This window comes from Cyanistes caeruleus, chromosome 5 (genome assembly GCF_971803275.1).
Source record: "Cyanistes caeruleus chromosome 5, bCyaCae1.hap1.1, whole genome shotgun sequence".
Lineage (NCBI taxonomy): Eukaryota > Metazoa > Chordata > Aves > Passeriformes > Paridae > Cyanistes > Cyanistes caeruleus.
In genome coordinates, this window is record NC_141705.1 from 5,938,194 (window position 1) to 5,965,551 (window position 27,358).

Here is a 27,358-nt window from a genome sequence, read left to right on the forward strand (position 1 = left end):
AGGGCTCCTAATTTAATGCAAACTTGAAGTCAAAGATTAAATCGCTCGTCTCACATATGTACATTTTTGTAAACCACTCTTCTTTTTTACATATTAAGCCTTGAATTAAATTCAGAGTAGTGATGTACCACCACATTGCAGCTTTACTCACTACAAATCACTGCTGCCAAACTATTTTTTTTAATCTCTTATTCCAAAAGCTTCTTTCCCTGTACTTCAGTCTCTCCTATTCACAAAAGGAAAGGAGTAAGGGCTGGGATAGATTAAGGGCCATGTTATCCCTCCCTGCCCAAGAGACAAATCAACCTCTGAAGTGATAAGCACAGAAAGAAAACCTGTATCTTGCAGTGAGCAAACAAACCTTGCAAGGAAAATCTAACCCAAACTTACTGCCCTTAACTTGGAAAGTTGGCTCCGAGATTTAAGTAACTTCAAGTTTGAATTTCAGCAACAGCCATCCTGTAAAGTGTCAAGAAGAAAGATTCAAAGCAACAGGATGGATACACGTCTAAGCTAACAGAGATCAGAAGCTCTGAATCATTACTGGTAACATACAGCATCCACTTCACCTTCTCCACACGTTAATTAACCTCACAGAGAGGAGACTGAAATCAATACAGTGTTTCCACAGAGGAACACTGCTTTTAGGAGGGAAGATTATTAGTTGCTCCATGCCTAGTTGCAATGTGCAGCGCTGAGGTCACAGCAGGAAACGACTTAATTAAAAATACTTCAGAGAGCAAACATCCAGAGCACTAACAGCAGATGAGGACATGAACTTTCTGGAAATGACAACCAAAAATGTACAATACATTTGAAGTTTAAAAAGGCTATGTGCTACTTTCCTTTCCTACTCTTTTGAAGTTTTGATAATGCTTTGTAACACAAGTCAGACCTGAAACACCACAAGAACATATCGCAATACATTTCCCATTTCAGGCATTCACAAAAATAAAATTCAAGTCTATTAACAGAGATTGAACTGACACTACGAACAAGCCTCTGCTATGAAAATCAAGTTTATAAACATCCATTACCTTCGGAGGACCTGTAAGTTAAACTTTATATCAGCATGGTCAAAAAATTCTTGACTTGATGCCCATCCACACCACTAACAGATGCACTTGCTCAGAGCTACTGTTCTGACAGTTTGCAAAGGGGAGAAGCAGCAGCTGCAAGCCCAGCACAGTCCAAGGAGTGGCACGGTGATCTTGGTTACAGACACAAACATGCTGAGCATCTTTACTTCCATCCTGCAGCATGAAAGGCACTTGGGACACACAGGGCTACTTTGGGCTTCAAGGCTTCACAATCTGGTCCAAAAATGTAATAGAGACACAGATACCACCATAGCTTCAAAATCAAACACTTTTTTTACTGTGCATATTCCCACCCCGTTAGGGACAGTGCACACATAGCAGATGCCAATTATACTTGCAGTATGGAAACCAGAGTTTTATTCACTTTTCCCCTGCAAGCATATTGTCCAGTTACCAGAAGCATAGCAGGCACTAGCAGGAGAGAACCCACATCACTTCACAGGGCAAACTGAATTATTTGTGCCAACCAAATTGCAGAACTGCTTTCCAAATGCCCAGCACAGCCTCCTGTTAGGGTGAGCACGCACACTCACAGTACTGAACCATGAGCATCATCTGTTGGTGGAGCTGCACAACTGCAGGCAAGGATTTTTAAGTCAATGTCCAGGCAGGGAAAGAATGATCTGGTGAAAAGAGCTTTTGAATTATCTATGGATCCATAACATGCACTAGTTAAGGTGATATTTAATAACCAAGGTGAATTTGCACCCAATTTCCATTTAATAACTGTTTCATCATTGGGCTCTAAGCTATCCATGTTTACTGGTGTTCACACTACAGCTAAAATACCATCATGTAACAGAGGAAGATGCAGCACTCATACTTCAGGCTGGTTGTGTGGGGGTTTGTTATTATTGGCTGCGTTTTTTGGGTTTTTAATTACTTCAAGTGCCATTTCATATAGATGCAAAGCATTAAGCAATTCCAGTCAGAAAAAAAATATTAAAAGCAATGTCAGCAAGACTAGGAAACCTACATGGAAAATAATATCCTCACCCGTTTATTGTTGATTTTACCACTTGGTAACGCGGCTGTTTGGAACTCAGTGTGAATACAATGTAAATTTTGCAGAAAATCACACACCTGTATTTTTTCACATGTATCAAATACATCTGACGTTTAAAATTTGTGTGCCTTGACTTGCTCCTCACTTTATAATGTCTCTGTAGGTTTGTCCATTGTCACTGATCCCATAAGAGTCCGACTCAGTCTCTCCAGTCAGGTACAAATTCCAGACAAATTCAAAAGGTGTAGATTTCCCAAAGACGGTCTTCTCTGTAGTGCATTGTGCTAGTGCATTCAACCAGTGTGTCAGTGTTCAAACCAGACAAGCTTAGGGTTGGTTGGTTGGTTGGTTGTTGTTTTTTAACTACACAATACAGAAATATAATTTTACTTTGCATGCCTTATGGCTGCTTGCCCTACTATAGGACAGTGCAATAAATACAAATATATGCACACTAAAAAAGATTTAACTGCCATAATCTATGTCTCCTTTATGAGTACAAATTTACCTAGTCAACAATATGACAAATTTAGCAGAGAAAGTGGCAATGGCAGTAATATTCTACTACAAAAACAAGGCTAGAAGCAGTGTTCTCAAGCTACAGAAAACTTGCTACCTCCTAATATATGATGTAGGGCCCAGTTCCGCCAAGTGCAGAGTCGTGATCAGTAGATTGCATCAGAACATGCTTTTCCCCCCATTTAACAATGAATACTTCTACAATTTATTTGGTTTTGATAACTGTTTATAAATAGCACACTATAATGACTAGTAAACTATACAGCAACATGACAGTTATAGCCTAATCCTGAATACAAAGTTCAAAGAACATGACTACAAAGGCCAGAGAGCAAATGTCATCAACTAAAAGCATTTCCACTTCAGAATTTATTGAATGGTCTCTTACACAAACACTTCTCAACCATGAAACCAGAGGAACAGGATTTCCTATTCCCTCTCTGCCCCAGTAGTAGTTTAGCCACACATCACCCTTATAAATTAGTGATGGATTTCAACAGGTAGCCCCTTGGGGCTATATATTTTATATACTTTATATATATGCACATTTACTTTGAATTCTATGTAAAAGTTGAAAAAATGTTTGAAAGAAAAACTCAGAATATATCACAGCATTTTCAGCGAAAAAAATACAAATTAGTTTTATAACGACTATTCAATTTATCAAACTTTTTTTTTCTGAAGTATTTACCTTTAATTATGTACACATTACAGGAAATAAAACTTTGTCCACAAACATTCTCTAAGATGACAGTTATCAATAAAATGAAAGAATAATAGCAGGAAGAATATTAAACAAATGGGGGTGATCAATTTCTGCTTTTAAAAAGTAAAAATTCACCATATAATTAAGTACAAAAACCTGCATTGAATGACAGCTGCTGGTGTAGTAACTTGATCAGGTATGGAGACCAAGAGTATAGTAAAGCCCTATGGTAATAATATTTCTGTAGCATTTCCACTTGGTATGTATATACTAAATGTTGGCAAAGTTTCTGTAGCATTAGCTTATACAAACATAGGAGTCCTCAGTCTGCTGCATAAAAGGGAACAAGTGTGTTTTAATTCTCCTGAAATGCACCTGAAATCCAGAGTGTCACTTACAAACTGCATAATGAAACTTTTCTTCAGAAAAATATCTGTTTGGCATCTCCAGGGCTCTGTTCCATTGGACAATAGGGGCATTTTAATCTGGGGACAAAGACAATGTGTTAGAATTAGGGCAATGTGTGACAACAGAGCATTAAAGGTACTCAGTTTTCCCCCCGTAGGAGGAAACAACTGCACTCTTAAGCCACAAAATTTTACTTGGCTCCATTAAAAGTCACCTTTAGCTGAGAGAGAACTTACCATGCTTTTCCTTCTAGTTATAGTCTCCCACCTTTCACCCACAAACCCCTGAATTACTAGATTATCATAAAGAGCAACTTCTCTGTAGTTACTATTTCTACTTCTGGATTTGCTTGTTCCATTTTAGAATCACAGAACGGTTTGGGTTGGAAGGGACCTTAAGGACCATCTCATTCCAACCTCACTGCCATGGGCAGGGATACTTTCCACTAGACCAGGTTGCCTGGAGCCCCATCCAGACTGATCTTGCAGAAATTTTAAATCAGTTGGCAGCTTTCACTGTGGCGTCATCCATATCAAGTTTATTTTAGTGTCTGTTTCCCAAAATGCTGTGATTTTCCAACCCACTTAGGTCAGCTCCTGCAGGCTATGACTGAAGGGTCAGCCTGGTCTCCCTGTTGAGGTCTCCATTCATACAATCCCACCAACTTACAATATTTCTTCTTTTTGAAGAAATTGATTATTTTCTGAAGTATTGATCCTTTTTGCCCCCCATCTCCTATGTTAGGGCATTTTACCTTCTCCCCCCCAGCCCTCCAGAGTTAATATTGTCAGAACTGTGATACCAGTAAAACTGATCAATGAAAGCACTAGGAATGAGTTACCAGGGACAGGAATGATGTAGTAGCACGTTTACTGCTTAAAATGGCTAAAGTCACCCACAAAGGCATCCCTTAAGGCTTTTCTAACAGAGCACAGAATGCAAACATCACTTGACATTTTCATTCATAGTCTCACTAATTTTCACACTGGATTTCCCACAATGACTTACAGCTCTAAATTAAGCTGACAGCCTCCACAGAAGATGTATATATTCAATCTAAATAACCATTGTTCTTCCTCAAAAAAAATCTCTATAGATTTCTCTCTCCCATTTCCTGTTCCCCAAAAGACTGAAGCACCCCACAGATATCTAAGGAGGAGTATTTCCACAGTTATAATTCCCCTCCTTGCTCAATTACTAAGCCATATTTCCCTCAGAGGTTTAATTTTATTTTTCAAGAGATTTTTCATGCATTACTAACCTTGCTCCCAAGGAAAAACTGTGTGTGTAAAGCCTTCTAGATTGAATTTAAGACAACACAATGGTGGTTACAATGTGAATTACTCTGCTCACTGCATTCCTTCACACAAGCTCACTTTCAACAACATCAGAGGGTTTATTATGCTTTTCTCCAGTGCATCAACCCAGCCTATCCAGCTTTCAAGCCATTCTCCAAGATTAACAAGCTTCCATCAGCCACCTAATTATGGACTCAGTTTTCCCAAAACACAATATTCTAGTCTTAAGATGTGTCCTTGTCTGTATGTTGTTAGAGATAAAAGAATGGTACTTACTTGCTGCCATTAAACATTTTATTCAAAGCATCTCTGGATATAATATGACCACAGACTAATTTCATAGGTGGATTATTATCTGTTGTTTGCTGACGAAGGATGGGACAGGCAAATATTGAATGATACCAGCACTTTTTACCAAGGTCTACTTCAATCTGTGGAAGAAATTAACATAAAAATTTATCTTGGGAAATTACATTTCCAGATAATATCCCTTTAGGTCATGGTCCTTACTTAATAGCTTTCACAATTCGGCTGTGAAAGTGACAAAATCCATTGTGTGGATGCCTGACAATTTGCTGGACATAAATACTTAATTGTGATCTTAAAATGGTTATTTATTGGGGATGAAGAGTAACAACAACACAGCATATTCTGCCAAGGGACAAGTGCAAATTGTGTTGCAGATCTATGCCCTGGCAGAAAAATTGAGCTGGTGACCCATCAAGACTTTCTAGAAATCGTTGGCTAGGAAATAAAGTTTATAGATTTCATTTTAGGGGGAAATTAAAAAAAAAAAAAAAGAAAAACCCTTGTATTGATCATATTCATGTTCTACAGCTTTTTAAAAGGCTCTGCCAACACCTTCATATCACATGAATAGTAAAGTGTATCACAAGCACTTATTTTCAGTACCAACACAAGATGTGTGCAGCACAACTTGCCATGAGGACAAAATTATTTCATAAAGGGACATACAACAAAGAACAGGTCCATGACTTTAGTAACTAAGAACTGCAAAAATCCCACCCTGTGTACCTAAAGCACCTGGCTCTAACCAGTCCTCTGTTTCAAAGGTTTAACCTTCAACAAAACCTGACAATGTGACCTTTTGATGTCTTAATCTGGTACTTAATCTGTCTTTGCACAATGGAAATAAGATTTCCCAGCCCCATACTGCCTTAGCAGAACACACTAGAGACCCTTCAGTTTAGAAAATGCCAGGAGACAAACATGTATTATTAACTGATTTGCATCAGACAGCAATCTTTTTCCAAATGCTCCCTAGGAATCCATTCCTGCCTGGACAGCAAGGCAGGAATCTGTCACACTCAGAGGTTACACTCTCAGCATTACAGAAAACACAGCTGGGAGAAAACTCAATACTCATTCTTACTCTATAAATGAATCTCTTCCAGCTGCAATTGAAGAGGCTAACTCAGTTCATGCCCAGTTTGCACTAAATAAGTTTTCTTTCCAAATCAGGAGCAGGTCACTGGAGAGCTGCTCACACTTGCTAAGAGCTATAAAGGGAAACTGGGGTTTCATAACAACTGAACTTCATTTCAACTGATATAAATGAGATGTGCTGGAAGCATAATGCACTGGATCCCAATTCCTGTGTCCCCAGATGCAGCACTAATTCTTTCATCTCCTGTCTGCCTGATAAAGAGCCAGTGCAAAGCAAGCCCTGGACTGAGCTCAAGCCTTGCAAGTGGAAGTGAGTGTTTCTCTGTGGGATCCATTTTCTTTCCAGTTATACAGAAATATCTCTGGGTAAGTGGATGGTGAGAGCATCAGTTTCTTTAAGGTCATTTATCAAAGACCTTTTCAATGCAAAAGCGGACAAGTGAAAGGGGGAGCAACAAACAAAACTGAGAGGTACAAATCTGATGGACAAAAATAAGAGAGATAATAACAAGAAACAACATAACCGGTCATCAAGAAACTGCAACCAAACCCAGACTTTGGAACAGATAAAAATCTAAACCCGAGGGTTTCTGAGGAGAGGGGGTCAGTAGAACTATATTAACTGTAGGAGGAAAGTGCAGGGGAAGGAGACTGTGGAAGAACAGCTAGAAAATGGTGTAAAAGGGGCTAGGAGGGCCATGCTGTAATTTGGGATCCATGAGCATACACTTGCCTGTGAATCTGGAGTTTGTGCTTTCACTGGCGAATGTCAGTCATTTCCAGCCAAGGAGAAGGAAGAGATCTTGGCTGTCTGTACTTAGTTTTAGGTGAGTCCTGTGTGGGAGCTGCTGAGGGCAGTGCAGTGTCTGGGGCAGCCTGTGTGGCCGGTTGGGTCAGTGTCTAGGTGTGTGGGGGTGTCTGTGAGCTCCAGGGCCTGTGCAGCAGAGAGCCCCAAGCCCCAGAGCTGCTGGAGGTGGTGGCCATGTAAAACATCCCATAACATGCAGCACAAAAGAAGCCTGAAAACAGCATTTGCCACTAGAAATGTGCCCCAGGGATAGCTCAGCACCCACTCACCGGGAGTTCGTCCTTCTGGTTCCAAACCCCTGTGCACTGCCTTTGCTCAATAACTGCCTTGATATTGATTAGAGCTGGTAATGCTACACAACCTGCCGAAAAACTGCAGAAAAAAGACACGTTCAGATAAAGTGCATGTTAGGAAACCAACATTTTTCACATTTCTATTTTAAAGGTTAACTGGGACACAAAGTTTTGGTATTTTTTAATTTACATCTTGTTTTACTTGGAGGGAGCTTAGAAGTACAGACAAGCAAGGGTTTTGGGGGAGATTATCAGATATCCACGTATTTTAGGCTGGGGCCCTCAGGTACTACATTCTAGACAGAAAACAACAGTTAATCTCTCCCCTGAGATTTGTAATTAATTGATTTCTTCTACCACCTACTTTGAGCTGTACAGGAGAAATACATCACATTAGTTTATACAGGAGTTTGCCCTCAGCTGTGATGGAGTATGTGCAGCCTAAGAGTTCCCATGTAACCCACACATACACACACCCCATAATCCTTTAATTACATGTAATTACCATGTAAAGAAACGTGTCTTTCCACCTTCACCTTAAACCAATAAAAGAAAGGTAGAAAAAGCAGGTAGGTAAGGAAAGGGAGGACACCAGGGCCTATGACAGAAACAGCAATATGAAACTACCCAAAGTCTGTGTCCCAACAAACAGTTCAGCCTGCTCTGGGATTTACCCATTCCCAGAACTTAACATTCTTAACATAAGTATTTGGAAATACTTCTGTATTCTATGAAAGAATGTGTGACATGGCTTCCGCAAATTAACAGGTGATTTGATGGATTAAAGTCTAATGACAGTACTGGAAATCATCAGCAACAGGATTTGACCTTGCTATCAGCCTGCTCTGTTTGTCTGGCAGATTATTTTACTATTTGTGCAAGTTTTACTGTCTACATAAGTCATGCCTTTCCTTTACCTGAAACCTGTGGATCTCTTGCCTAAGCTAAAACATATATACATACATATCTATATATTAATATATACATATATGTATAATTTTATCTCTCACCTCCAACTGGCCATTTTAACCCTTACACTTAATTTCTTAATGCAGCCCTGAGTGTAACTTGTGTTAGCCCTGTGAAAAGTCTAACAAAGAGTATTTGTGTGAAAACATCTTTGAAGAGTCCTTTCAGATATAAAAACTCAAGTAAATAGTAAATTCAAATTCCTGTAGTCCTTCAAGACCCCAAACCACAACCTCCATAACACAAGAGTTCTTCCACTGTCTCTACATAATAACTCAGACCATGAGTTATCCTGTACAGGATTAGATAAATATTGGAGAAGCCAATCAGCATTAAAAAAGTGCCCACTATTCATGTTCTAGGAAGCAAAATATTTTACAGCAGGGACTTCAAGCTTATTTAATTCCTAAAGGATCTGCAGCACTCCAAGGTCACACAAGTTTGTAACAGTCTTGTTTATGACAAGAGCATCGATACCACCTATACAGTAAACACATTTCAGCACAATCAATTCCACACCAGGAGCAAAGCAAGCATCCAACCACTCCAAATATCAGTAACAGGGATTTTCCACTTCACAAAAAATCTCTTGACCATTTGCTCTGAAAACTGCATTGCAGCATCAGTGCATGAGCATTGAAAATCTAAAGGACTGCTGGTTATTTGAATGAAACAAGAGGAAGATGAAAGTAAAAACCCAGAGACTGAAGCTCTAAATACCTATAAAACACTCAAACAAACTTGGAAGTTTATTGTAGAAAAACAATTTTTTTTTAATTGGAAGTGCTCCCTTTGCTGTTTCTGTTGTATTTTGTGATTGAGGCACAGAGAGGAAAAGCAGGCTTAACAATGTAAGAGCTCTAAACCAAGTACAGAAGTCTAACAATAGTGAATGGAAATAGAAAAAAAGAAAAAATAAAGCCAAAACAAACAAAAAAAAGAGGAAGCAGTGAAGCTTCTGCTAAGTACCAAATCCAGCCCAGAAAGATACATATTATTTATTTTTTATTTAACATCTGAAATGAAAATGAGAACATCAGGGAGTATACTGGGGGAATTGACATGCAAAAGCTAAATAGCAGCTAATCTGTTTTATCTTCAAAGAAGCTAGAAGGAGATTAAGTTGGGTTTTCTTCATATTTCCAACAGCCTCCAACGGATTTCCATTTTGTCAGATTAGCTACTGAGCTTAAAAGTGCCTCTTTCTTCTTTGCAAAAGAGGCCCAGGAGACAATTTGGAAATTTTAGCAGCTGAAACACAACGTAACTGTTGAGCATTCTTCTAAGAAGAAGACCAGGAATGTGTGGATTAAAAACCAAAATTATCAAATGCTGATGGAATTACGGCCACATTTTCAGCATTATTTTTCAGTTTAACAGCAGGGACAGTTGTCACACATTTGTTGTGGGAATAACTGGCTGATTGCCATCCTCATCTTTCACAGTTATGTCTAAACTATGGAATTCAAATTCCATCCAGGAATGCTTCCTCTTGAGCTGTAGTGGTACAGGGTAAAGCCTAGCACACAGGAACCTCTGGTTTTTAATCTTTGCAGATCTTGTATTTAATGCAAGCTAGATGAGACTACTCAGAAGTCATTTCTTTTGTCCTCAACAAGAAACAGGAACCAAACCACAAAGTACCTGGTCTCAAAAGCAAGAAAAAAGTAGCATACCTAACACTGAGAGGGGATTCAACTGAGAGGCCCAGGAGAGCACATGCATCCCTTGTGAAGATGTCACAGATGTCAGCCCACTGGTTTGCATCCAACAGGTGAACGTACGGGGAGTTCTCGATGCCTTGTCGCAGGTACACCAGGCTGCCCATCAGAACCTGGATATCTGGGAGGGACCAGGAACAGCAGAGTTTGTACAACAAACAGAAGGTTCTGTCTCCAGCTGTAGCTTTCACATGGAAAACATCCTCACCTCCACAAAAAACAATTAGAACCATGACAGCCAGAAGAGCTCCACTCTGATACTTTTTTGGCTAGGGAGTTGCCAGGGTGTGCTGCCTGGGAATTTGCTTCTAGCAGGTTTACTTTTTTGCGAGCTGACACACACAGTACCCTAAAAAATAGGCTTTGTTGGATTCAGCTTGAGATGGCTCATTTAACTCACATGTTCTCCATTTTTCAAAAGTTTAATTTCTCTTTGTATTACCCCACGCAGCAGAAAATAGCAGATGACTATTCCAAGAACATTCCTCTGCATTTTTAGCACTTTACTCTGGCAGCAGGCCTATTCTAGATGTAATCTCCATTTTATTTAAAGAGTCAAAAACCTTAAATTTAAGCAAATGTGCAAACATTCAGATATTATTTTTCAGCCCCTCGTAAAAAAGAAAAAAAAAAAAGGTAATTCTAATTGTAAGGATTTGGGTTATACATGATAAATCCAAAAAGAAGAAGCCTTTAACAAACTGAAAATAATGGAGTAAAACATACTTGGAACATGATTTATGTTTTACTACAAGGTGCCATATCCCAGTGCTTTAAATCCCCTTACAGTGACCAAAAATTTACCTTTCTGATGATTTAGAGCAAACGGCTGGAAGTTTTTCGCATACTGAAGTGCTTCTCTTTGATTTGCTGTTCCACCCATCAATAAACTAATGAAATATAACCTGTGCAGTTTAAATTCCAACGAACTGTTCTGTGCCATGAGCATCTCTCTGTTGGATACCGCCCACCTGGAAGAAGCGAGGAGGTACAATGGGATGTGACACCAGAGTAATTAAGTGTCAGCCCACACCACATGAAATCATTGCAATTATCTATTATCTACCATCTATTTCAAGGAAAGTGTGACTGTTCCCTGAACTTCTGAGAGCCTCTAAAGAGCACAGAAAATGGCAAGGCCCTTTACAAGTAATGGAGCTACACAGGGTGCACAAAATGTGGACAATGTTAATTCTGGTGTTGCTGTGGAGGTTAAGCACTGCAAAATCCAACATTCACTGGCTGAAAGACAAGACTAAATTAGGCACAATGTAAGGCAGAAATAGCTCAAGTCAATTAATAGCACTCTGAATCTTAACAATTACTGACTGCTCTTCAGCTGCATGTCAAGAAGTTTGACAAAGAACATTTTCCAGTGTCCACATTCACCAAACATGTTGTTGAAGCCACTATATTTGTGTGTGTGCATCTGTTACCCTGGAGAGGGGAACTGCATCTCTGGGACCTCAAAGACAGACATTATCAAGATCTCACAGTGGGGGAAGAGAAATCAGTTTAAATATCATACTTCACCCTGCTTAAACTTTGCTTTCTGTGTTATTTTCGACTTGGACAATAAAAATATTTCTCATTTTCTGTGTCTCATTCACCATGACAACACTAATGTTTGGCTCCTAAATAACACGAAAAATTCTTTAACATACATTGAGTAAAATGAACTGAAATTTGCAAAGCATTTTATACAAGTTTTTCTTTATCATTTAGAATTTATCAATCCCTTTCTTGGTTTTTTTGGAAGGTTTTTTGGTGCCTTTTTTTTTTTCTTTAATTCCATTTAGTCAGGCCTAAATCAATCCAATCGTTCTCTTAAGAACCTCAAGTTTCAATGTTCTCCAGTACATCTGTTTCTCATTAGTGTTAATTAGTTCTACTATTTTCACTGTGGGGGCCCTATTAAGCAAAAAGCTTTTCACTTTTTAGCAAGGAAGTGAGGAAGTCTGTGTTCCTTAAAAAAAAAAACAGAGTATGTGAGGCTTCTTTTCAATCAATACTAAAATGAGAAAATTAAGCATTCTTACTGTATTGGGAAGGCTTTCAAAACAAGTCAGCCTTCTGCATTAGGATGCAGCATTAATGAGCAAGTATCCACTTTCAATTTGTTGTGGTGGAAGTATCAGGAGTCTGACTTCACTGGCAAGGCTTTGTAAAGACACAGTAACCTTTCAGTAGGAAACAGTGAAAAATGGAGCCTTTGAACTAAGAACAAGCCCTACTGTCCCAAATTTCAGGCAGTTTCAGATCTTCCTGAATCTCCACCGGGAAGGAGTGAAGAGCACACTCACTATCCATGGGTGGTGAGTGGGTTTTAGGGTGGTTTCATAAGTTGGGGTGGGGGCCGGGGGTTTTAATTGTATTTTTATGATCAGTGTGTACAGTTTAAACAGGATATTATGACAATGAAGTTCAAGCCCAGCTACAAAAACAAGAGCCTGAAGTTAACAACCACAGACTAATAAGCAGATGAAGAACAAAAATCTATTATAAATAAACATTACAACTAGCTGTCCCCCTAAACTAGGACACTAGTCCACAGTGCAGTCAATGAGGTATTAATCCCTGTTGTATCTAAAGAGCCTCCATCCTCTCCCTGCCAATATTTGCACCCACATAACAGAATACTTCATCTTGCTGGGGTCGAGTATATTTTTCCAAATTAGCTTTTAGGCAGGCTTTCCATTTTTAGGTCTTTGAGTGGCAGCACAGATTTGTATCAAAAGAAAGCAACCACAGAGGTAAGGCCTGAGGTGCTCTGTCTGGGACATGCTGTTCCTATTTCCAACAGAAAAACAAAAACCAGCAAGGGAGGTTTAAAGCACTCAACCCACATATTCTCTACAACTGCCCAAAATTATTAGTAATCACATCACCTGTCTTCGTACCTCTTCTCAAAATGTCAGTGCTTTCACTTCTGAGACTTACCTGAATTTTTTTTGAAGTTTACGCTATACTTTGCAAACCATGAGTACACAGGACTCTCTTCAGCTCCCACATGGGATTTAGATGTTAAAATGAATTTAACAAAGCCTACTAAAGATTAAATTAAGTTTAAATCATACCCCTAGTGACCCAGCAAATACCAGGACCTGTGAAACTTACTGTTTACAGGCAGAAGAGAACAGAGTATCTCTTTTCCAAAGTATACCCAAATTGAACCTCCAAGTCATTTCCACCAGGACCTCACACGGAGGCCCAACCTGGCCTCTGAAGGGCCAGAATACACCCTGAAAAACATCTACATTTTCCTTCCCATTACCAAACTAGTGATGAAATTTCCAGTGAGAAAAGTCACTGGAAATTACTGGGATCTTGCAGGCATACAGAGATTTACACAGCTCAGGGTGCAAGGCCAGACTACACCACTACAAAAGTCAACTTTCACACCCCACAAGGGAAAACAAAAAAGTTAGGGCCAGTCAAATTCTATTTAAATCTGAAAGGTTGTATTTTTGAGTGTTGAAATTTGTATTAGAAAGAAAACCTGGACAACAAATACAGTTAGGGCTTTTTGTTTTTTTGAGACACAAGTACTAATTTCCATCACCTCAGCAGGGCTTTGAAAGTCTTTTTGGAAAGTCATTAATCTGACAACTCCCTTCCCACGGCAGTGACCAGGAGCCACCTGTGCTTGTTTTGTTTCCAACACTGAGTGAAGTTGAGCACAAGCAGAGAGTGCTGGCAGAGCCAGAGAGACTGGCTGCCTTTTAATCCCAGCTTTTCACAATTTTGCATGGATAAAACCTGCTATACTCCACTTCCTGGTTCAGGAGACTGTAATTAATCATCCTTGTGTGACACTTTACTTCAACACCACTCAGCAGCCTGACTCTGCAATGGGGCTGCTTGATGCTGAAGCTTTATTCACCGATGCCAATTTTAGCCCAAGGAGCACAATGCTACTTTCTCTCTGTCATATGGAGGCCATTCACACAGCAGTGGTTCTATCCCTCCTCCTGAACACTTGTGTCTGCCAGGAAATAAAAGAGAAACACCTTCACAAACATCAGCAGATCTGTGGGACAACTGGGCAGTTAATGCATTGGTTACCTCCTCAACCAGAGAATTCAAACCATGACATTTTGTCACATGTTGATCACCCTCCCCAAGAGCCACAGTTTTTACATCAGCAGCATCACTACAAAAAAGACCCCTCTGTGCCCAGCAGCAGCCAAGAGTGGCAGACAGCTTTTGCACTGTCCAGTTTAAACAGAATAAACATTATACACAGAAATAAGACCGGGAGGGGGGAGACCAACACACAAACTGTGCTGACAATACACCCTATTGTCTGCCCATTCAGCCGGAAAATAAGAATTCCTTTGAGGGACGACCTCAAAGGAACCTTCTCCTTTGTTTGAAAAATATTTAACACATGCAGAAACTACATGATACAACTCAGTAGCAATGAGTAAGGCCTAAAGCACTGCAAACTGCAGCTGAAATGAATTTAGAGATTTCAAGGGAACAGTCATAATGCAAGTTACAGTTCCTCAGGGATTACCATTCACAACAGCTCTGTTATTATTTGAACTACAAGATGTATGTGGTGTAGCTGACAGTAAATCTTGTTTCAGTTGTAATATCAATGTTGCTTCCCTTCAATTAGCCAATTCAATAGCAATAAACCACCCTAGCTTTCCACCTATGTACCTAGACTCAAAGACCAACTATTTAGGTCAAACTTTGCATGACCCAGAGGCATTACCCAGGATTTAGTCGATGAACACCAGGGTCTGAATATCAGAGTGCCCCTGCACTTAGTTCAGCTGCCAGTAAGTGCTCAACTGACACACCCATGTTGTTTCATGTAAAAGGGAAAAGACAACGTTGTTAATATGAAAATGTATTGAACTGAATAATGCAAAAAATTCTATCTCAAGTATATGATTTATGCTCTGGAATGAAAGACAAATTTTGAATTTGTTTTGGTTTCACTGTGGTTTTTATTTTTAGAAGGCCACTTTAAAGTTCGCTAGGTTGTTTTGTTTGGTTGGTTGGTTTCTGTGTTTTGATTTTTTTTCATACTTTCGAGACCAACATAAGCTTAGAAAAGTTTAAAAGAAAACAGGATGAGGGGGTTTCTTATTATTCTGTCAATGAGAATCTCATTAACAAGTGCCACTGTCAACCCCAGGCTCTTCCCACCCTCTGGTCCCTTGTCTGGAAAGGGAGGGTGACTGGAAGACAAGTGAGAACTTTGATCCCAAGTCAAGTTCTGCTCACCCCAAAGACTTCAGGGTACCCAACACCTTTAGTAAGTCCTGGTATCCTTCACAATGGAACCTCTTAAAATTAGGTTCACTAATGATCCAGCAGAAGGTCACCATCATTGGCTAACAACTTTTCCTCCAAGTGATGTTTCTTCCTTAAAGCAGTACCAAAGTGATTAAGTGAATCCTTAATCTAAGAAAGAGACCCTTAGTTAATCACTTCCCATGGGGAGTGACACAGAGGGGATGGAAAAGGAAAGATCCACTCAGTAACTACTCCTCTCAAAGGACAAGCAGGGACACATCAGAATATACTAAAGAGAGTATTAAAAGGGAAAAACTATGGAACTGTTAAAAGCATTTTTTAAAAAAAGTGAGGAAAAGAAATGAGTAGACTCACTCTAGTGCAGGTCTCAAAACTCTAACTTTTAATGCTTCCAATATTCGATTTAATTCCACAAATGGTTCTTTTTGACTTTGATCTATTGATAGACCAGATTCCTGGGGAAAGAAAAAAAAGGCACTTTTTAGTTAAAGCATGGAAAACAATGGGTTATCTGGCAGTTCAAATACTCAGCTTAAACTGAGCTGAAATGAGGAAGCTAAGACAAAGCTTTTCCTCAGTGGATAACCCTTAACCTTCAACACCCACACTTGTGGTTACCTGACAAAGCTCCTCGGCTACATCCAGCATTCCCTGCCGGAAGAAGTGCTCCACCATCACCTCATTGAGGATCCTCTGGCTGTCAGCCTGCCAGCACCCATCTATCCCCACGCTGCTGATGTCCGAGTCAAAATTCTGAAACACACAAATTAACAGTTAATAGGCTGGAACAAATCACCCCACATCATTTTTCTTTAATTATGCAGGACACCTGTGTCTCCACCCTGATGCTTTTTGCCTGTTACTCAGTTGGCCCTCAATTATCTCCAAAGTGAAATAAATAAGTCAGCTTCCTTCGTTACCTCCTGTGTAGGAAGAAGAAATCTTTTAGCTTGCTCGTTTCAAGTCTGAATATTATTCACTACAAGGAAATACACCAACAAATTACAAGTCTAGCAAGAAAGTTATAAATCTAGTTAACTAATAAAGGAGTTTCGAGCCCGTGATGCATTTCTGAAGGAAGTATCAGTAGAAATGGCATACATGAAAAGGGAAAATGTTTAGAGAACAGAAAACAGAATCACCTACACTAGAATCACCTACACTAGAATCAAGACAAAGTCGTCAATGCATCTCAGAGTCATCAATACACTCTGCTGTGTGTACAGCAAACCAAATTACAAGTAAAAGCTTTAACTCAAGTGATTTTTACATATCTGGTGGGGTGAAGACTGCTGAAGAAGCAAAAAAGTCACTTCTTCCCACACCCAAACAATGAAATTCAGATCTCTGATGACCCCAACATCCCAACAACAGGATGAGCTTTGAAGGTCCAAGAGATCGTTTTTAGATCTAACCCAGATGATGCCAGTGCCACGTATTTTTAGGCCAGTGGCCTGTGGACATATTCCAGGAATAACTAAAGATATTGTCACACTGACTCCTCGGTAACACTTGGCAATGCTTGGCACTTTGCCTCTTGGCAGCAGGAGAGTAACATTTATTCTAATCCAAGATATGAACCACGATTTTTAACTGCTAACATGTTTTATGATCAGGGTAAACAGGTTAATTTTAATTAAAATCCTCACCAACTCAAAACAATAAAGAGTCTAGAAGTCAGTGCATTGCTTGCTGCCTGATCTGATGACTACAGTTCTCTCCCAAGGAGCATCAGAAATCAGAAGTTCAGTGAAAATAGCAGTGCTTCAGCTGTGGCTCTGTGAGGATCCTGCACAACATGGGAATACCAGTCTCACACAAATGCAGGCTTCTGTCCCAGCAGGCAGGGCAAATAACACCCAGCTGGTACTAGCTATCTCCCCATGCACAGCTCAGCTTCACACTGCACCTTCCTGTTACTCACCACTTACTAATTTCCTTCATCAGCACCTCCATATCCCCTTTGATGCTGCTCTGTGTCATCATGAAAAAGGGGCAGCCCTTTCATCCCTGCACACACAGCTCCAAAGCCACAGCTTCCTTCAGGGCTCTCAGCAAACTTTCAATAAAACATTAACCTTAGTCTACCAAAATGACTTTTCCATTTGTCTGAGATGGTGAAGCATGGTGAGCATTTAAATTATTGCCATTGATTCATGTCTCACATTTAATAACATTTTCACTTGAGTGTCTTAACCTGTAAGCTCCTTGTCATGCTGTTCACCTCTAAGCTGTACCTCAAAAAACTTAAGCATCTTGAAGACTAAATAATACTGTTATTATTTGTGCCAACCATTTGACTCCTTAAAGGTTCACCACCATCACTGACTCTGGTCTCAGTGTCCAAGCATCACCAGAAGGTAACACAAATCCATTAACAAAGCACTAAAGGATTTGAGACAGGATTCACAATGCACAAGCTTGTTTTTGTCACCTAGCTTCCAGAGTGGAGACTGTCATTAATCTAAAAATAACTGACTATAAGTTATTTTTCATGCAATTCCAAGTCCTAGCAATGATACAACCCCCAAAGCAGAAACTGATCCTTCTGGACAGTTACCAACCAGTAAAGCTGCACCTATGCCTCAAACATGATCACATCGTTCTCACTGCTTGGGGGCAGAGATGGTGGAACTAATTACCTCAGTGCTCTAACAAAATGCTCATTTTCTTCTGAAACAGCAAACCTACCAGCCTTGTGAATCTTTACAAAACCCCATTAGATCTTTTAAAGTCACATAAAAGTTATCAAGTCCCATCATTCAACCTCAGGACCTCAGTCATTCTCTGACCAATCCAGTCTCGACCAGGCTCTTATTCCAATAATTTTTAACAATTCCAAGGTTTATATTCTACGTGGGATTCTACAGCTCTGCCTCCTCTAGGTCCCGAGGAGCTTCAGGAACTGACTGCACAGATTACAGTGAGTGACTGTCACATGTCAGAAAAAATTATCACTTGCATTTGGCTTATATATTTCACAACTGTCACGCACGCAGGATCTGCTAGTGACTATAACCCTTGGTTTTGTTTCACAAATGCTAACAGTATGCTAACTGACAGCATGTGGGGTTTAATAAGATTTCAAAAGTTAAAAGAATTTCTGTAAGTTAAAAACACCAGAAAGCTTAAAATCTGAACAGCACAAAATAACCTATTTGTTAGTTAGTATTCCTGAGGAACATATCTTTTAAAAAAGCTTAATTAACAAGCCTAGAGCCAAAATGTACAGTATTATATGCTAAAAACACCAATGATACAATATACAGCACATTACCAATAATTACTAGAATGTGGTGACTCCAAGATGCTCAGAAACACAAGATGGACTTTTTAACCAATTCACAACAACACAGGAGAAGAAAAATTATGATTAAGGACAGTTTTATTCCTCAGTTACCCAGTTGAGACTACTTTGTGCATTCCTTCCTTCTGAATTCTTACCCAAAATACAAATAAAACATTTATCTTCTCTGTTCAATCAGTTTACAAATAATATAAAGCTTAACTTGCAAAGAGTCTGTATTTATATGGCCCTATTCTTCACAGCAACACAAGTGATGTTCAGTAAAGGTTTTTTAGTATGTTCATATAGAAGTTCTTACATGAAACAAACACCAACTTAGGCAAAAGTTTGCTTTTCCAAAACAAAGACTGGATTAAAATGTTGGCCTTATAACAGATATAAAATTCAGGGGGAAAATGGAAGGAACTACCCTTTACTCTATTTGCTTTCCTGAATGAAGGCATTTAACCACTCAGACAGATTGCTCCGAGACCGAAAACATTCACCAGCCCATCAAACATGCTTTGAGATAAATTCAAATCATTCCATTGATTCACAGGAACTCTGATGAATGAGCTACCTGATAACAACTTGCTGAACAACAGCAATATGATGAGTTCTGGAAGCAGAGCAATTGCCAGTACAAAACAGAAAAAACTGGATGCAAACATTTCCTTTCAATGGAGAAAATGCTCTTTGGAAGAAAGGGTAGCCTTTTTCGGATCAGAAGCATGCAATCCACGTAGGACTGCCATGAAAAAAGATTTAGCTTATAAGAGAAACGTTACAAGCAACACACAAAGCTCTGGCATTTCAGACTTCAATGTGTTTGATGTCAAATTTTTGCTCTAAGAGTTTCTGTTCTCAGAGTGAACTGCAGGCAGACAAGTCTAGGGCACATTCAAGTTCACAAGCAACTTAAAAACTGACCAGACTAAACTTTTTATGTAGGTATAGCCCTATATAGCCCCAATACAGGGAAAAAAAAGAAATTTAACCTGAAATTGCCACTGGCAGAAAATACAGCAGGTTCTTTCACAATCCAAGCTTGCTAAATAGGAAGTCTATTGATTCTACATGCAACAGCAGCTACCATTTGGCTGTGTCACATGAAATGGGTACCAGTATTAGCATGTTTCCCAATCCCAAACCAGGCCATTTATCTGTGCCTGAGCACACAGAGTTAGTAAGACCATAAGCAGTATTTTAGAGATGTTAATCTGTCTGTAATATAAGTGAGGACTCACATGTGACAGAAACAGAACTCCAGTCTCATGTATCAAGGTAAGGGCTGTGCTTCCTTAAATTCTAATGACTCTTATTTTGGAAGCAGCAGTATTTTGACCAGAATGCATTGACAATCAATTCACTACATCAATTACACTTAATTACTTCTATTGGTTTAAGATAAGTATATTATTGTGAAGGGATAGGAGAGGGCAATTCCAGTGTGGGACTCCGGTGCCAACAGAGACTTTGCTGGCAGGTTCCAAGTGTATTTTCCAGCAGCATAGGGAAATTTCATTAAGGACATATGGAAGATTTGCTTCAAATGTTACAGTTCCAGGAAATGCTGAATTTCACCTGGATTTAAACATTACACATATTCATCTGACAAAAAGGCACAGACTTTGGGGTATATTCTAAAGTAGGCTTCTTAAGATACTACAGTTGGGGAAAATTAATCAAAAAAAATCCACCAAGGACATATTTAAGGAGACAATCCTAATTTGGGCTCTGACCATCACAGAATGACATCCTTTGTTACAAGCAGAACTGGGGACTTGTGCAGTTCCCACTGCTTTTAATTTTTTAATGCAAACACCACAGACAATAAGTGAGATTGAAAATACAGAGGAACAAGCACACTGCACACAGCCAGTTGAGCTCATTTTAGAAGACCTCACTGAAAAAGCCCTTCTGACACTCAACAGGAACAGAGCAGATTAATGGGATTCTTTCTACTATTTTTACCAAGCAGCATATTTGAAATTTAAAAAACACTTTTATTTACATCAATTACTTTTTAATTTAAAACACTACATAAACTTAAAACAGCAGGACAGAACACTGGAAAAATTATTCCCATGACAACTGAAACAGCAATTTGGAGATTAGACTCAAGCCTAAACTTCATTATGCTTGCAAGCATTTTCTTTGGCTTACAAAAATACCATCACCAATTTCCACTGAACACTTACACCCTTCTCCATACAACCTGGGGCTCTTCTACCTCAGAGGATTTAAATAAAAAAAGTATGGCTAAATCTGGAAATGTGTTTGCACAAAGTCAACTTGCTAAAGCAGAACTGGAAAGTTTAAAAACTTAGGACAAGATTACACAGATTTATTTCAGGCTTCAAGCTGGTAATAAGGATGGAATTTTACTCTAGTTAATTGGTTTAGATACAGCAGCAAGGATTTGAGACAGATGCATCCTTAAGCTTTGGATAAAGTGACGTGTGGATTAAAGCTATTAGTACAAAGTTTGAACTCTCCACAATGGTCAGTCAGACATAAACAAAAAATATAAGTTTCATGGACATTCAGTCTAATAAAGCAGCATTATGTACTTTGTTTCTTCATCACATTATTGTTACATTAAGCTTTAGCAGATTATCATTACTGCCAAAGTTTAAATGGAATTCCCAAAGAATAAATCAGTGCTGTGTACTGAACAAATGTTTAGACCCTGTCAGAGTCACATTTTCCATAACAGCAAACATCAGACTCCCTGCACACAGAACTACTTTTATATAAGAGAACAGAGAGGGAGAAAAGCATGGCTTGAAAGTATACATGTAGCATTGAAAGTATACATGATACATTTCAGTATCATTTCAAAGAACTGTTAATATTTACCTACAATAATAGGTACAAAAATATTCATATCCAAGTTAATGCTGAACCTGGAATTCAGATGTCTCATATGTAAAGCACCAAAGACAAGCTGCCCTATCTTATCGTTGAGACACAGAGCCTGTGAAATGTTGAATCTCCTCTACTACTCATTAAAAGCACTGCTATAAAATTAACTTCCCAAAACCAGTAACATCCCTGTAAGAGGTACAAAATGTCTTTCTTTAAAAATTCTCTGGTCCTACAGAATCACAGAATGTTTTAGGTTGGATCTTAAAGATACTTTGTTCCAACCCTCTGCCTGGGGCAGGGTCTTCCCATTGGACCAGATTACTCAAAGTCACCTTGAACACTTCCAGGGATGGGGCAGCCACTTACACTGCAAAATGGCACTTTAGAGTTACCTGCTACTGGCAACTAGAAATATATATATATATATATACAGATATAAATACCAACAGTGTTTCTTACTGACACAGATGTTGAAGAAAACATTTAGCTAAACTGGTAACACACAAAACATTTCTACATCCTGTAGTATCTACAGGCGTATGGCCTGTAAGAAATTAGGAGCTCTGAGCTGTCCCAGAAGGAATAGGCTGTCTGCATTAAGTTCTGACAGCAAGTACCTTGCTGCCTGTTGGCTTGCCTTTGCTTCTGCAGCTGAGAGAATACTTAATTCAGATTAACTGTAGCAAAAAGCTAAATTTTGGGAAGCAGAGAACACATCAGATGTGTATTATAATGTGATAATGCAGACAAAGCACAAAATGAATACCTTATCAATGGCTTTTCCAACTCGGGATACACTGCTGTGAATGTCTTTGTGATCCGAGGCCAGTTTTTGGACTGTGTCTTTTATTCTTTTACAACACTGCGTCATAACAAGTGAAATCGTCCCAGACAAGTCCCCATCTTGATCTAGACAAAAGAGAGGAAAATTACCAACTTTGTTACAAACAAATCTCTTAATATGCAACAACATAAGCAGACAAAAAGTGGTATTAAAGAAATGCAATCTAGAAAGTATTTGCAAAGCAAGATCAGCTGAACTGAAGGCAGATGTACAGGAATCCATCTCTATGAAAGCCCCCGTGGAATAAGGAATCCAGTCGGGTGCACAATAACACTGAACAAGTGCAACAGTTTAAAAATTTAATGTATAGGTCTCATGTGTCTCAGTCACAGCAGATGAACAAACCATCTCACAGTAACACTCAGTTCACAAATCTCTAAGGACACAACAGAAAGATACTGAAGCTACTACAGGATCAGTTTTCTTTTAGATAGCCCCTAAAGGTACATGAGAACATCATGTTTAACTTCAGCAGGGTGCAAGCAAAATGTGGATTAATGATGGCCCAGTTAATTCCTGCCCTGCAAGCCACCCACTGCTACTGGACTCAGTGTTTAAGCTGTGGGAAAATTCTGCTTCCTGACTTGTGGCAGTAGTTCTGAACAGTCTCCAATTCCCCTCAATGGATAAGAAAAGTCCATGGAAGATGTGTGGACCTTGTTATGAGATTTATTCTCTAGAAACAGTGACATTTCTTAGCTGATGTCCAACTAGTTCATTGCTGTATGACCCAGTCTGTTGAGAAGATAAACAGGAAAGGCTTACAGGCCCCTGACCACATCACAGCACTTCATAGCTTATACCACTCGTGCCTTGATTCAAACATCACTCAGAAGCTTGAGTCAGGAAAAAAAAAAAAAAAAAAAAGAGACATTTTTTGGTGCTTTACTCCAGACCTTTCTGCCTGCTTTTGATTTAAAAACACAAAAAATCTCCCTTCCAGTCTTACCTCTGAAGGTCTCTCTCAAAGTTCATTCTAGATGAAGAATTTTTCCTTTAGGGACACAGACTTAGCAACCTTCCACTGTATGGGAAGACTAATTTAAGTGGGAAAGCAGCTCAGAAATGTCTCCCTAATATTCAAGACCCAAAGACTTCAGATAAAAAAACAAAACCTCTTTAGAGGTATTTAAATAAATCTTTAGAAGAAAGATTTTATGGAAAATGTGTTCGCTTTTTAGGTCTGTTCCTTTTTGATTTCATATTTTAACACATCTTTGCTTTAGCACTGTGTTAAGAGCCCAGTTTCAGGAGACAGCAAAGGGTATCCAGAGAAAAACTGCAATCATAGGGAGTGGATAATAATTTCACAGCCACTTTTTCTATGCACCTTCCCTCTTGCACCCTCTGAACGCTGCTGCTGATACTGTCACACACTGAGCCACCTCCCCTCTGACCAGCAAACAGCTCCTGTCCAGCCCCACAAGCCCCAGCTGGGGAAGTTTCAACATCATTCTTTTCAGCAAACATGTGTTTTAAGAACAAAAATAAGCTTTACAATGCTTTTTTCTCCCTTCAGTCCCATGAAGCCAAAGATCATCTCCTGGGCAAAAGGCTGATGGGGCTTTGTGTTTTTTTCTACAAGATGACTGAGGAGTAATTGCGTAAAAGTGAAGAGTCACTTCAGTGATTCTATACATCCCAAATTAAAACAAAAAATTCCACTTAACTATCTGAAAATGTTCATCTCCCCAAATTACTTCAAGAATAATCATTATTTCTTAGTTGCTATTTAATTTTTTATGACAAACACTTAAAATAATATGAAGCATCTTTAAATGTTTCATAAATTTTGCCATGGCGATATGACCGGCCAGAGATTATGCAACAAGCAAAATGGAAATACTCATTCCCCAACAAACACAAAGGCTAAAGTGCACTTTCTGAAAGCCATTAAGCTAAAATCCAAACAATCCACATGGGTGCCTGTTTTTACCCCAAAGAAAGAAGTGAATTATTGGCCCCTGACATTGTAGCAGAAACCCAACTGCAGTAAAGCAATGAAAATGTCTACAGAGGAAAAGCCATCAGAGCTGTAGAAGGTTTCCCCTCTGCACCCGTCTCTTTCAGCTCCAATCAAACTATGAGCTACTTGCACTAAATCAGCAGGAGAAAGTCTGCAGCCATCCCTCCTGGTAATTCAGGGTTCACAGGACAGAGAGACAGCTTGTGATGTGTGTGCACAGACACAATTAAAAAAAATAAATTAAATATATTGGCCCACAAACACTGAGCACAGAGTCCAATGCCAAGTTTACTCAGCCAGACACACTTATACCATCCAAGAATATGCAATCCTTGGCTACTCCAGAAAGACAGATTTATTAAGGGAACAGAGAAGAAAAACAAACTTTGTCTTCCCATTCACAGGCCTGAGCATAGGGTTGGTCTGCCCTTAGGCTTTAACATGAAATCAGCTCAAGACATTTTAATACACTGTGTGAGGGGGGAAGCAGAAAACCAGTTTAGAGGTTAAAGCAGTTTCTAACAGCTTCTTTTTCTCCACCCACTTCCTTTTTTATCCACTGCTATTTAAGGTCTTTTCATACATCTCTGCTCTCAGATCTTGTCCTAACCTCTTCTTCAGCAGTGAGGGCTTTCATTTCTCTTTCTTTTTTCCTTTGAAATTACATCCAGAAGCCTGTTTCTGCAGTTCATAGCCCTGAATTAGATTTCCACATTAAGACATCTGGCTGCATTCAATTCCATCCATTTTCAAAAAACCTCGAGATAGTGTATAAAAGCTGAAAATACCTGATCTTTTTAGAAAATTACAAAAAACATGTTAAAGAAAAAAGAAAATAGTAAGAATTCTGGCCCCTATAAATCCAACTCATTGTCAGATGCCAAAATTGAAGAGTCCCCAGATGTCCGAGGGTGCACAAACAATGTATTGGCTTCATTCTAGACCACTTACTAAAAGAAAGCTCAATTTGGGATGTGCTCTCTGGGACAGCATCACTTGGTAAATGCTGAAATTATGTCCAAGGCCTTCGCTGTACAGTGCCAAAAACTGCTAATCCAAGCTTGGATGGAAAACCCAACGAGGATCCTGAAGGAATCATTACAAAGAGAGTAAAAGCTCTGGAGCTGCAACAGGAATGTCACAGTCAAACTTTCACAGCCCAACAAAGACCAACACCAGTAAGAGGGTCACACACACAGCTCTCCAGGCAAGGTCAGCACCTCAGTTTGTGAAGACACAGATTTCAATGACTGTCCTCAACGCCCAGACTATTTCAAACAGCACAAATAACAGTCACTGAAACACAGTTCAAAACAATGCCAGAAACACCAAGCCTTATTTCATCCCAAATAAATGCCTCACAATCGGAATTCCATGTTTGCTCTCTATAGAAACTTCTGGGTACACACAGAGCAGCTCCAGCATACTCATGCTTGTGTTCCTGGAATTATCCATACTCCTCAGTGAGCTTTGCACCACAGGACCACGGCAAAGATGTTTTTGTCCAACCAAACAAAAACAAAAACAACAGAGCAGCAGCACAGCTGCTCTTAAATTCGGTCTTAGAAGCCTGCAAGTTCCTATTTTTAATCCCTGAGCCACCACTCGCTTCCTGCATGGCCTTGGGTAAATCACTTCAGCTGCCTCCCCACTCCCTCCCACTTCAATAAACACGGCACTACCTCCATCTCCGGGATTTCGCAAGGTTTAATCGCCCCGTGTTTACAGCCCTCACAAGTGCCCAGCATCAGCTGTGACAAAGAGACAAGGTTTGTTTACCTCCTGCTATGCGCGGCTTTACCCTGAACACCGCCAAACCCAGCCACAGCAAAGGAACACAACTCAGGGACGCAGGAAAAGAGAGACAAAAAAAGAAAAGAAATAGGGGCGGGGAGTGGAGGGGGAAAAGCAAACAGGTCAGCTCTGCCGTATTTCCTCTCTGTTTCCCCTGGGGTAACCAACCCCTCTGTAACCCAGCACAAAGGGTTATGAACACACTGGCCAGGGTCACGCCAGACCTGCTGACCAGGAACAAACGAACCTCTCCAGCAGCACACAGGAGGCAGGAGAGGCCCGGGAGGGCCGGGACTGGTCACAGAATCATGGAATACGCTGACTCGGAAAAGACCCACCAGAACCATCGAGTCCGGCTCCTGCCCCTGCACAGGACAACCCCAACAATCCTCCCATGGGCCTGAGAGCATTGTCCCAACACCTCTTGAACTCTGTCAGGCTTAGTACTGTGACCACTTCCCTGGGGAGCCTGTCCCAGTGCCCAGCCACTCTCTGGGTGAAAAACCTTTTTCTGATATTCAACGTAAACCTCCCCTGCTCCCACCTTTTAAATGTTCCCTTCAACAACGCCCCCAGAGCTCCGAGGGGCGAGGGGGAAGACCCCCGGCCCAACCCCAACATAGAACCCTCGGGGTGGGGGGGTCTCTGGAGCAAGGGCTCTCCTTAGGGGGAGGTTCCCAGCCCACAAAACCCGAAGTTTTGAGGGGTGTCAAGCCCTCATTTCAAGAGCCCTCAATTTTGGGCTCTCCCTCCCTGGAGGGAGGAGCGGGGCCGCGTCCCCTGGGCAGAGGGGGGCGCGGGGGTGGTCTCCACGTACTCTCGGTCTGCAGGATCTCCCTGCGCAGCCCTCCCGCGTACTGGATCAGCTCCTCCAGGCTGCGCTCGCAGAGCTGCCCGTATCCCGAGAACTTCTGCAGCACCTTCTCCAGCTCCCGCTCCACCGTCACGCACTGGTCCATCGCGCCCGGGCCGCGCTCCTCCTCCTCCTCGTCCTGCTCCTCCTGCTGCCCCGCGGCCGGGCCCCCCGCGCCGCCCGGGCCCCCCGCCAGCCCCGGCCCTCGGGCGGCCCCGGCCCCGCTCCCGCGCGG

General features: G+C 40.3%; 1 protein-coding gene and 1 long non-coding RNA gene across 2 annotated transcripts in view; both read right to left on the reverse strand.

The window, feature by feature from the left end:
- LOC147652891 (uncharacterized) overlaps positions 1 to 1,564 on the reverse strand; it is a 31,522-nt gene extending 29,958 nt beyond the window's left edge. The window contains exon 1 of the long non-coding RNA XR_015287504.1: positions 1,038 to 1,564. This is a non-coding gene — a long non-coding RNA (uncharacterized LOC147652891). The remainder of the gene's footprint in view (positions 1 to 1,037) is intronic.
- Positions 1,565 to 2,073: 509 nt separating this feature from the next.
- On the reverse strand, positions 2,074 to 27,303 carry RMND5A (required for meiotic nuclear division 5 homolog A). Its single transcript, XM_023925701.2, has 9 exons — positions 27,088 to 27,303; positions 22,433 to 22,575; positions 16,128 to 16,262; positions 15,864 to 15,964; positions 11,040 to 11,206; positions 10,191 to 10,356; positions 7,522 to 7,624; positions 5,314 to 5,468; positions 2,074 to 3,816 (listed from the first exon to the last, which is right to left on the reverse strand). The coding sequence occupies exons 1-9, from the start codon at positions 27,227 to 27,229 to the stop codon at positions 3,753 to 3,755; spliced, it is 1,176 nt and encodes a 391-aa protein (XP_023781469.1). The 5' UTR covers positions 27,230 to 27,303; the 3' UTR covers positions 2,074 to 3,752.
- Positions 27,304 to 27,358: the final 55 nt, after the last annotated feature.